This window comes from Sander vitreus, chromosome 19 (assembly GCF_031162955.1).
Source record: "Sander vitreus isolate 19-12246 chromosome 19, sanVit1, whole genome shotgun sequence".
Classification (NCBI taxonomy): Eukaryota; Metazoa; Chordata; class Actinopteri; order Perciformes; family Percidae; genus Sander; species Sander vitreus.
The window spans coordinates 7,517,886-7,530,012 of NC_135873.1; the positions used below are offsets into that span (position 1 = coordinate 7,517,886).

The 12,127-nt window shown below is 41.4% G+C and overlaps 1 protein-coding gene across 1 annotated transcript in view; it reads left to right on the forward strand.

The window, feature by feature from the left end:
* Positions 1-3,467: 3,467 nt before the first annotated feature.
* Positions 3,468-12,127, forward strand: part of nwd2 (NACHT and WD repeat domain containing 2) — a 52,547-nt gene continuing 43,887 nt past the window's right edge. Inside the window, exons 1-2 of the mRNA XM_078276534.1 lie at positions 3,468-3,627; positions 4,605-4,773. Of these exons, the coding sequence (XP_078132660.1) occupies positions 3,613-3,627; positions 4,605-4,773 (184 nt within the window). The 5' untranslated portion in view covers positions 3,468-3,612. The remainder of the gene's footprint in view (positions 3,628-4,604; positions 4,774-12,127) is intronic.

The window sequence follows — 12,127 nt, forward strand, 5'->3', positions numbered from 1 at the left end:
CAAATGAACTGCAGTGCAGTATTGTTTTATAGTTATATTGTCTGAATATATTGTTTTATATAGTGCAGTATTGATTTCGTTTATAACTAGACAGCACTTAAATGTGTATTTTTAACAAGTTTAAGAACGATGCTCGTGCATTTTCTGTATTTCACCTTTATGAAGCAAAAGGAATTGGCTAGTGAAAAGTCTGTGTGGCTAGTGGATTTTAAAATCCACCTGCCACAGTGGCTGGTCACAAAAAAGTTAACTTCAGGCCCTGACTGTCTACAACCACTAATGTTTTTAGCCATACTGTCTGCTGGCTGTCGTCGGTCAGTCAGTCCAACACTTTGGACTTAAATATCATATATATATATATATATATATATATATATATATATATATATATATATATATATATATATATGTATCATAATATAACAACTATTGGATGGATTGCCATGAACTTCTTTTACAGACTGTGTGGTCCCCAGAGGATGAAACCTAATAATGTTGGTAATCCCGACTTTTTCTATGGTGCCACCATCAGGTAACAATTTCAGTTTGTCCTATAGTTTGGTATTTGAGCATATACCTGCAAAACTAATGACATTCCCATCAGCCTAAGCTTTACTTTGTGTTTACTGTTAATGAAAGCATGAATCATATCATTGGGACTTTGCCCAAGTTAACATTTCCTATCAATGACTTAAAACTCGTGAGCATGTGCCCTTGATCTCTGAGTCAGCTAACTAGAAAAATCCAGCTCAGAGTGGGCATTCCAAATAATGAGAGTTAATGTAGCGATGCCACACAGGAATAGACATTCCCAACTGTCTCCCCTGACTCCCAGTCCCTCCATTCCTTTCCAGCTGTTGTGCAGAAACAACCATCCATCACCAGCCATGTATCTGCAGTTGGTGTGTTTGTGTGCATAAAATGAATGTGAGTGTGTACGTGGACATTTGCCAAGTGAACAGCTAGTGTCTGTCCTTTGTGTCTGTGTGTCTCCCAGGTGATACGTCGCATCTTGTCACCACAGTGACTCACATTAGCTTGGAGTGGTCCAGGGTTTGGGGGACAGGAACATGAGCAAATATACAAGCATACATGACAATAAACCCAACAACTTGCAATTACTATAACCATGCTTGAATGCACACACATGCTCAAACACTCACCCAAAGGTGACTTAGGGGCACCAAACTGGGGAGAGATGCTAAATGATTTAAGATGCTGTACAGAGGCCTTAAGATTATACATTTGTCACGGTTTTAAGGCCCCCTGAGCTGTTTTCCCAGGGGCCAGAAATTCTACTGTAGCACCAGCAGCCCTGTTCGCACACACATGCCCATCCAAAAACACAATTTTCGCCTGCCACATCACACCATGCCAACAAGCTGTGTAAAGTGCATCCTCTCGAAAGACTGCGGTGCATTAATCCAGTGCAGGTGCACACATGATTAACTGACTAGGGATTATGAGAGGGAGCGAAACAATCAAGTAAAGAAAGGTCATAACACTGTTGGGAACAAGGCTCCGATCCCCTGTGCCCCACTTGAGCCTTTCCGGAGTATTACATTTTGTTCTGGTGTGAGCCAGTGGTCCTGCAGACTGCCTTAAATGGGTCGGTGGGAGCCTGCAGAGCCCTAGAATCCTCCTTGAGACCTGCAGCAGAACAGTAAGTCATCTAGCGCCTAATTATTTTTATGTTACGTAAATAATGTGTTAGATTTGGCATTTGTAGTCATGGTAATGTGTCCTCTAGACTTACAATTATGCCAGGAATAAGTTAGATAAGTTAAATTTGAATGTTACTGTGAGTGTGCAGAAGCTGAATACATAAATAAAAAATAAATTGAAATATGAAATAGCAGGATTTGGAATAAATAAATCTTGCAACAGTCAGTGCTCATTTATGGTGTTCATTGATTTGGAACAATGATTTCAATTGCTGCTTTACTTGCAAACGAGGTCACCGATGTCTCCACTATTGTCTATATAGCTATATAACATTATTATTTGAAATGTTTTGATCTTTAAAATAGAGGTTTTTCTTTCCTTGGCTGGATATGTGAGATGTGGACATAGAGTGATGTTAAAAGCTTATTTTCGTCAGTAAGATGGTAAATATCTAGCCAGGGACCTTATGCATCTATATAGGCTTCATTCTTCTTTTATACAATCATAACTTAAAAAGCATTAGTGCAGAGGCTGAGCTTAAGGTTGAAGCGAGAGCTCACTCTTCATCAGATTCAGAGAAATACTTGCTGCTGCCCGCTAAACACTAAGACTGAGAGGTGGGGGAAATATATGGTTCAGCGTTTCCCCCTCACAAGAACAGCACAGTAATCAATTCCGTTTAGTACAAATCCAATGCACTTAAACTTCCAGCGCGAATAACCAGAGGCTGCAGAGCAGAGGTACAGTTATCGATAAAGCAATTCATTCAAACCCCCCCCCCCCCCACCTTCTCGTCCTCCTGTGAGGTGCTGCTTCTCCCCTATCCGCGACAAAGGCTACTCACTCAGGTAACATACTCAGAAAAGTAACGCATTACACGTTACTTAAGCCAATTTCTCTTCTCATAAACTCTCATGGAACAGTGGCTTGTTATTACAAATTAGCTATGGAACTGTGCTTTACAACTACAACGTAATAACTATTTGTCATTTTAGCTATATCTCACGTAGCTATAGAGGAAAAGATATATGCACCTTAGGCTAACATTAATTACGGTGAAAACTAACAGGAGAGTGAAACAATCTGACAATGTCACTTTCATGTGAATAGGCTAAATCAACTTTATTCGACGTTTAACTGGTTAAAAAAGTGAAGGTGTAATGACGTTTCAGTACCGTCGCTTCTAGTTCAAGGCTAACGTTACTTTACTTTGTTCCTGACTTGGTAGCCTAACATCAAAGAATTTCTAATAAGGGAAGTAGACGGCTCTGTAGACGGGCTTTGCTAACATTTAACAGTGGTAACGTCATTTACGACATCGCACTGCTGCTGACTCCGCGGTCCAGTGCTATCTTTAATGGAGGCTGGGTGAGCAGTCTGTCCACCGGAGAGGAGAGAGACAGGGAGAAAGATATAACAAGAATCCAGAGCTCTTCTTCTCTATCACCTCCGTCAAGTCAAACAGAAAAAAGCTAGAGCACGACCGGAATTACACATTCAGCCTTCAACGTAAAAGGGCAAATTACTGGGACAAGCTAGGTAAGTATACGAGGCTAACTTATACGATATAAAAACACACTTTAAGTTAAAACTGCGTTATTTTTTATGTACAAAATAGTGATTTGTCTCGAAAACCATTCTTGTTTTCACTGTAAAGTTTGTTAGCCTTTAACGTGAAGGTCTAGCAATCTGTATGCTGAAACTTCTATTTTAATTTGAAAATTGCCAGCCTGTAGTCGCGCTTTTATTTTGCCAGGCTTCACACACACTCCCTCTCTCAGAGCTCGGTCGGCTCGTAGAGACAGCAGGATGCCAGGGGGAGCACTCCGATACACGGCATCCGTTTTACTGTCTCCCGGCGTCGTCTCTCGGCCACAGAAACTCTGATGGGCGTTTTTATCTTCCTTTTACCGTCCTCGACGCTTGGATATTTTCGGAAGCCACGACATGAAGCGAATGAATGTGAGCAACAAAGAAGTGTCCTGTTGTGCCTGTCTCCAGAATCACTAGTAGTCAAGTCCTCCCTGTGGATGCGGTGCCTCTGTGATTTTTAGTGGTCTGTTTCAGAGGATATAACGTAGTATTCTGTAGTGGACTACCCAACTTTTCTCCGCTTTTTGTTGTCTTTTTCGAGGTTTTCCGTCTTTGAAACAAAGATTTCAGACCAACTCCGGAAAACCAGCGACTTGACGTCTGCTCCTCCGAATAACCATTCGTAGCGGTTATTCGCCTTTACAAGCATCTTCTCTGGGGGTGTGAATACGACTGATGCTTGCCTTGCTCGTCTATTCGAGTTTTGTTTCGTGTCGTTCTGTTTGTCTGTTTGTCCCACAGTGGCATGAAAATTCATGAATGCGTCCAAGGACATGTATACAAATTACGCATGCACCATGACGATAGTAGGCTGTGCGTAATATCCTATTATTATATCCCTACCATATTATTGCAACAACAAACATTCAATTTCACTCCTGTGTTTGGAGAAGATTTGGCAGATCCATCCTAACTTAATTGGTGTGTGTGTGTGTGTGTGTGTGTGGCATGGGCGTTATGAGTATAGCAAGGTATTGTCACGCTTAAGCCTGCAGTAAAATTTCCTAAATAAATATTGTGCATTTTATGTGAGAAAAGATCAAACTCGTAACTCTTTCAATGTCACATTTTAAACAAAATGCCCAGTGGGGCATTTTGGAGCAAATATTGAAATGTGAAAAAGTCAGGCATCTTCTGTCCTTAGGAATTAAGTCAATGCATGTAAATGTGTCCAAAGTTAGCTGCAAATTAAAGCGTGCAGCTCCATGCTTTTGCCATAATTAACGCCCCGTGTGTGTGGATGGATCAGGGGAATCTGCGTGCAAGCATGCACGTCTGTCCATGTGCCTGTGTGCGCGCCCCTGGCCGCGCTAACATGCCCCTTTTGTGCGTGTGTTTGTGTGTAGCCACGCTGGAAGTCGCCCACCATGTGGCCGTCGGGTGTGGGGAGCAGGCAGCCCTGCCCGCGGGAGTCGGCGCTGCGCAAGGCGGCCATCAGCGGCAACATCAACGCCCTGCCGCACCACGTCCCCATCGGCCGCAGCGTCCGGGTGTTTATCTGTGCCAACCCCGACGGTAAGACCTAGTGTGACACCTCCATCTCCCCATCTGACACACTCACACACTCTTCAACCCTGCAGAACTTCAAATAAGACGTTTTTTTCTTCTTTTTTTGCATTTTACAAATATGGAAATACATTAACCGTATTATCCAGATGTCTTGGGCTTTTTAGTATGTTTTAGTTGAATTGTCTGCAATGGAATTTAAAGATGTAACTTGTGTGGACAGTCCTTGAGAAATTAAATAAAACAAATTGCAGCTATTAGCTTTTAGTGCTGTAAAAAAATAAATGTAACTCAAGCTCTGTAAAATAGAAGGTTAATGCATTGGGAAATAAAATCCAGCCACTTTACAAGCATGTGATCTTGTGATCCAGTATTGATTTAGGCCCATTTAAAAAGTCAGGGTTCTGAGATCAAGGTGTAGTCTATTCGCGAGGTATTGAGCTGCAACATGTAAAGATCCACTTAACCTAATAGAAAAACTGGAAAATATCTTAAATTAAGTTCCATTAGGCCAAATGACAACTTGACAAAAAACAAATTGGCACATGATTTATTCCAATATCACAATGAAACAACACATTGTTCTCGACATAGAGTGCATGGTGTGAGCAGAGTGCAAAGACAGTTGGGTTGTGAGGGAGACACCCAGTTGCAGTTCTGTATTTGAATATGCCCTCTGGGCAAAGAGGTAAAAATAGGCTCCGTAAAACTGGAGTAAACAAGGCAAGGGAAGTAGAGTAGGCCATGAGAGAGAGAGAGAGAGAGAGAGAGAGGAGGGCATGCCAGAATTAAAAAGGCAGGTTGCTTTTGTCAATATATCACTGTCATTTGCTTGCCCACGCTGAGCAAATTGCTGTGGACCCAAAAAAATAAGAAGAAATTGAACTCAGTTTATTGCAGTGTTATGGCCCGCGGTACAGAGTGAAAACGCTGGCATTGTTTAGCCACCTGTAGCTGACTCAGTCATTCAGACCATCACCTCACAGTACGAATTTAACGCTCCGATCTACACGTGGATGGAAAAACGATGAGGGGGCTATTCCAAGTAGTTTTTTTTCACACTGTCGGCACAAATGGAAAGACACACATCTCAGCCTGAGCTATTTAAAGAGCTAATTATGAGCTGCTGTTTCCAGTGAAGCAAGGCACTGGTATCCAGTGCTAGTATATCCTGGTAATGAAGCCACTGAAGTACACACTCATACTTCAAACAGTGGCGCAGAAACACTGCTGATTCCCCTACCTTTGTCAAATCACATTTGCAATAAGGTATTCTTTGCATTTGTTTTGATCTCGGATGAGTTCACTCCATTACAGTATTCCAGCTGTACTGTAGATATTGTCAATGATATTGTCTGTCAATAACAGAACAGATTCAAACTATTTGCAGAAACATTCCTACTCTTGCAAACTTTTGTGGTGTGGCAAATCCTACCTTCTGTATAAACATGCACATGATGAAATACTGTTATTCCTAACTATGACAAAGGTCTGCCCTCAGTCCTGCTGCAGTACTTGTTTCTCCATGTTCACTAGAGGGGGCTGTCCATGCACTTATTTAATAGCATTCAACACACTACATGTATAATGTGGTCAAATAAGACAAGCAATCATGACCCAAATGGATACAATACACATTTTGATGATACAAGAGGCATTGGCATTTTCCTCCAACATTTTGATTTAAATCCCACCAAATCCTGCTGTCACGTAGTGGAGTATTAGTCTATTTAGGCTCGTGACCAGAAAGCTGTGACCGTGAAATTGAATGAGTAACTCTAACCCTAGTTGAGCAGGAACAGAAAGAGCATATTTCCTCACATTTCTCCCCAAAGATGTATATGCATCAAAGAATGAAGCAGTAGGAGTGTGAAGGAGTTGCTGAAAGCTGGGCAGAATCCCTTGCTTTGACAAACTCCCCATAAACGTAACAGTGTAATTTCACTATGTGTAATACCAGACACTACAAAGGTACACAATGCTATCCGCAGTAATAATCTCCCCATCAAAACAGTATAGCGGCACTTTTTTATTGTGTCTGTTTGACCGGGGGACATCTCTGCTTTGATCTACAACGCCAAGATGTTTAAGTGCTCGCTGGTTATAGTGTTGGCTCTGCTGAATATACTGACCCTAATGCTCTTAATCAAAAGCCATAGGCAACTGCAGGACAATGCCACTGGTGTCTTCACCGTCAGGGACCTCTGTTGTGTTTCTTTGCGCTGTCTATAAAAGGGGCATATCATTTTTAAATAAATTGGAAAAAGAACATTGTCTAGCAAGTAGACAGAAGAGAGTGGTTTGAGATATCAGCACATGCATATGCTACACTAGAAGGTTCACTCCACAATGCAGTGATATAGAGTAGGCTATATGTATTCCAGAGTGTTTGCCAAAATGTAAGCCAAACTACTAATTTGAGTGGATTCACATCCTCCTTCCATGATGTTAATGAATCACTCAAGTTCTTGGCGCATGTGGATGAATCTGTGTGTGTGTGTGTGTGTGTGTGTGTGTGTGTGTGTGTGTGTGTGTGTGTGTGTGTGTGTGTGTGTGTGTGTGTGTGTGGCCACAGTCGATCAATTAAAAACTCCACTATCTGTTCTTGCCAGTAGCGAGACAGCAGCAACAAACCAGAGAAAAGCCTAACATGATTTATTTATTTTTGTGTTTACCGCTCAGTGCTTTGTGCAACCTGTCTCTTCTATCAATATGTGTGTGTGTGTGTGTGTGTGTGTGTGTGTGTGTGTGTGTGTGTGTGTGTGTGTGTGTGTGTGTGTGTGTGTGTGTGTGTGTGTGTGTGTGTGTTTGTGTGTGTTCATGGAGATCCATATAAGCATTATAAGCATATCATGACAACTCCATTACCTTGCTAGTCACCTCAGGGGCTCTGGCATCGGTTGGGTGCAATAGGCTGCTATTTGAATGCAAGCTATCACTAAAGCTGTTTGAAGTTGATAAAAGCACGAGGCCGTAGGGATGCGATGCATAAAATCATCTACCTCTCCAACGCACAATCATCAACGCTATAGTATGTCACCACAGAGACCACCAATTACATTCAATTTTACCCCACAATTATTCCCATTGTTCCAAATTTCTCTATTTCTCTTTTTCTGTTTGTTTGGTTGGTTTTTAACTGATTTCCTGTAATTCAATGGTCTCTTTACTTCAAGAATATCTCTCTCTCCCTAATCATCCACTTTTTCGAATTGAGTCTGGTGAAAGAGAACAAAGAAGAGAGTGGGAGGGATGACAAGGAGGACAGAGGGCGAGATGACAGGTGGAAATACAGTGTCAAGGGTGGCTTTTGTTTAAGAAATTGCTTTTCAGGGCTGGTGAGTGCCAGATCTCTGGGCAAGCCAGGCCCCAATGCTTTCGTTTTTTAAAGATTTGTTCTGGGCATTTTAGGCCTTCATTTATACAGGACAGCTTAGACTTGAAAGGGGAGAGAGAAGGGGACTGACATGCAGCAAAGGGCCGCAGGTTGGAGTCAACCCCGCAGCCACTGCGTCGAGGAGTAAACCTCTATATATGGATGCCCGCTCTACCAGGTGAGCTAACCAGGCACCCGGGGCCCCAGTTCTGCGGCAAGTGAAGTGTTAGCAAGCTTATTGCTCCCCCTCTTGTGTCGTCCTTGGCCTCCATGCCTCCGCTCTTCTCCTCAAGGGAAAGAGAGAGAAAGCTCACTCTCACTAGTTTGGCAGCGGCTTTAAATGACCTCTCTCGGAGTTTCCCAGAGTGCTGTGGAGCAAGACTGCACCCCCAGGACATCGTTCTGACAAATTCAGCAGTTGCCCTCACACACTCATCTAATTCCCAGGGTGTTTGAGCCATATAATGGAACACACTGTAAAAATATCTCATCGGTGAATGATGGTGATGCTTAGCTAGATACACCTGAATGAAATCCCCCACTTATAACCAACATAATTAACCTCGAGAAAAACTAGTGTGGTCTGCAAGTGGTTTATAACTAATGGAAATTCTATTTTACGTGCACATCAAGGGCTCTGCTGGGGAGAGTTTGGAGGCTTAATGCTGATAATAGATTGAAAATGAACAAAATCTTACCAGTAACTTCCAATGAATGTTTCTTTCAATGTCTTCTTGGAGGATATATTCATCTTTGGAACCTGCCACTATTTTTGGCTACTTTTAAAGTCACTACAATATAATGTGGTAAGGCTTCAAGTCTTGCTTAGTTTTGCAGACAATAAGTTGCTGCGTCAAAAGTGTTAGAAATCTGTATGTCAGTTATGCATGCGTATCCATGGACTTACAAACTCTTCATTTCCAGATTCCATTTTCAGAATATATTTCTTTGTTTAAAAAAAAAAAGATATATTGATGAATTTCCCAAAACCATGGAGTAGCAATGTCACTTCAAAAATGAATATAATATTTAACACATCTCCCACAATTTAATTCTCCTTGGAATATAATATATTTCTCGAGGACACTGACAGAAATAAAGTGTTGCATGCAAAGATTTATCATCCTTAAAAGGCACAGTTTCCAAGATTAAAAAGTAACACAGAGGATTAGAAATGTGATGACTATCTGGCTATGAGGTTCCTGGTGAGGTAGTATGATATAGATCTGATAAACAGTGTAAGACCAAATCTCTCCACAAAAACTGCTACTTTTGCATTTGATTACACAACTATATTAAAGCTACTTATGTTACAAAAAAGCAAAACCCTTTACTACCTTATCACATACTTTGTGTACGTGGAGCAGCATAATAACGCAAGTAACTAGGGTATGCATAGGTTTGGTTTTTACATTGCTAGGGACTTTTTTTGTCGGACGACCAATGTGCACAATTGTATACAGTATATGTGCACTTGCTCACATGCCCATATGCACACAAACACACACACACACACACACACACACACACACACACACACACACACACACACACACAGAACATTACCTGCTCAAAACAGGGCTTGTTTTTTTGTATGTAAAGTAATGTTTCACATATTATTTCATTACTGTAAGTTTGAGACTTCAATTAGTATTTAAAATTTAAATATACTAGAGCTTTATGCTACATTTTAAATCAGCTTATGAACCTGCAGCAAACCTGAGCCTGATAGAAGACCACATCCCACATCCCCCTCACTCGTTAAAATACTTCCACATTGTACAGGAAACAAACAGACCTGGCAACTCTGCATTGACCTCACCGGTTATCGATTTGTTTCAGATCGTTGAAAATATTGGTAGGGACAATTCACTAGTGCCCTGACATTAGTAGTGACATGTCCATGACAGGAAACTGACAGAAAACTAAAGATGCAGCAGATGAGTTTGGATATTTTGAAAAGCATGGCATCACACCTTGGCATCATTGTCCATCTCCAACTTAGATAGAGGTAGATCCAACCTAGTCTGGCTATCACCAGACCAAGCTCAATCTTTTAAGATTGAACATTAGTCTGGGGAGTCTGCTCTGTATTTTCTACTGCACAAGAGGCGTGATCAACGGGCATAGTTCAAATGACTCTGTACGCAATTGGATAGTCCTTCGCCCAATCAGACCAACGATCCGGGTGACGTACTTTGCAGAGCGAAAGCCGGTAGGTAGTAAAAAAAAAAAGAAAAAAAAGCCGGTCGGTAGTAAGGCAAACTCATCCTTCTTTTGTAGGAATTGTTCCAGGGCAAGTTTCTGTTCCATTTTCAGAGAAAACTTGCCTTTCAATTCTTTTAAAACAGCAGCGGCATCAAGGGGTTGCTGCGCTTCGGTGGCCGTCAAGTTGAATGTAAACAAAAAGCTGCTTGGTCGCTTCTCTATCGTAAACATGTTAAACCCGCCAATAGCGCGCCAGGTGGATAAGCCAGTTTGTGATTGGTCCCCGCAAATTTGTAACGGAAGCAGGATAGATAAACGTACAGGTTTCCAGCCTGAGCTGCAGGGTGAAATCAAATCGCCTGGGTTTACCCAGTCTAGATTCAACCTAAAATCTAACATGTTCGATATAATCATGATTAGACCATCTGACTGGTCTGAGATTCTGTCAGGAGGCAAGAGATTTGAATCTTAAATTTTCAGAAAGATAACATGCGGTGTCCATGTCTCCACGATCTTGAGAATCAGCCATCATGGTTTACTATAATTGGGCTGTAAAATGTTTTAGTGTGTTCCCAACATACATCTGGCACAATAAACTCCAGTGAATTTCTTTCATCTTGTTTCAGTGGTATTCAGATAACCTGTAGGGTCTCCCTGTGTTCAGGAAATGCAGGAACATCTGGCCTTTATGGATGGCAGATTTACACTTTTGTCTTGAGCATCGTCCAGGTCATTCGGGATTGATTTGCTCACTGACTGTGCGTTTGCATCATCACGGTTCAGTTTCAGGGGTCTCATTTATAAAACTGCGCATAGGATCCTTACTAAAAGTGTACGTACGCCCAAAAGCTAAAAATGGCGTACGGCAAAAAAAAATTCTTATTTATAAAACGTGTGTATGCACATCTGTAAGCAATGGGCCTCATTCACCAACCGTTCTTACGAAGAAATGTGTTCTTAAACCCCACTTACGCAATTTTTACGAAGATTTTCTTATCTTGGATTTGTTCTTAGCTAAGAAAAAAATCTACGAACACTCAAGAGCACTCTTACGCACATTTGAGTGATGACAATTTGCTCCAAATAATTGGTTACTGCATTTTATTTAATTCTACAGTTGTTTACAATGATAGTATTGTACTGTAATGTATTTCTGATAATTTGTTATTTGTTATATATTTGTTATATCCTAAAATCATAGGATACAAAGAAACACTAACACTGCAATTTACATCAGCAGTTAAACTGATTAAATGATCGTGACTTGGTGATTGATCGCGCTATTTATAGGGCCAAAATGGAGTGGTTTTTACTTTGCTACATTTTGCAGCAATTATCTACTTTCTACTCCACTACATTTCTACAACATTCCGTTACATTTTCTGATCAGTTTTTCCTCCTGCCAAAACGTCTTCCTGACCGTCACACGTTTGTCTCACCAGTAAAGTTTGGTTGCCATAGATATATATGGTGCACCGTCGATCCTTCATCGGCTTCCAAGCCGGCTCCAGTGCTCCAGAGCCCGGGCGCAGCGCCGCTGACCCCCCGGTAAAAGTGAAAATGAAAATGTTTGTTTTTTATTATTCCCGTTTTTAAAATCATAGTTGCCTCTCCACAGCATTGTTTACTCCTCCGCCAGGCAGCGTAGGACGAGTTCATATCTTATTTATTTGGCTGGACCTCTTCACATCTCCTCCCCATTGTCGCTGCTTCACACACTTTATTTGCTTACTTACATCCATGAATAAAACCAACCGCATTCCGATTCTAACAACATAT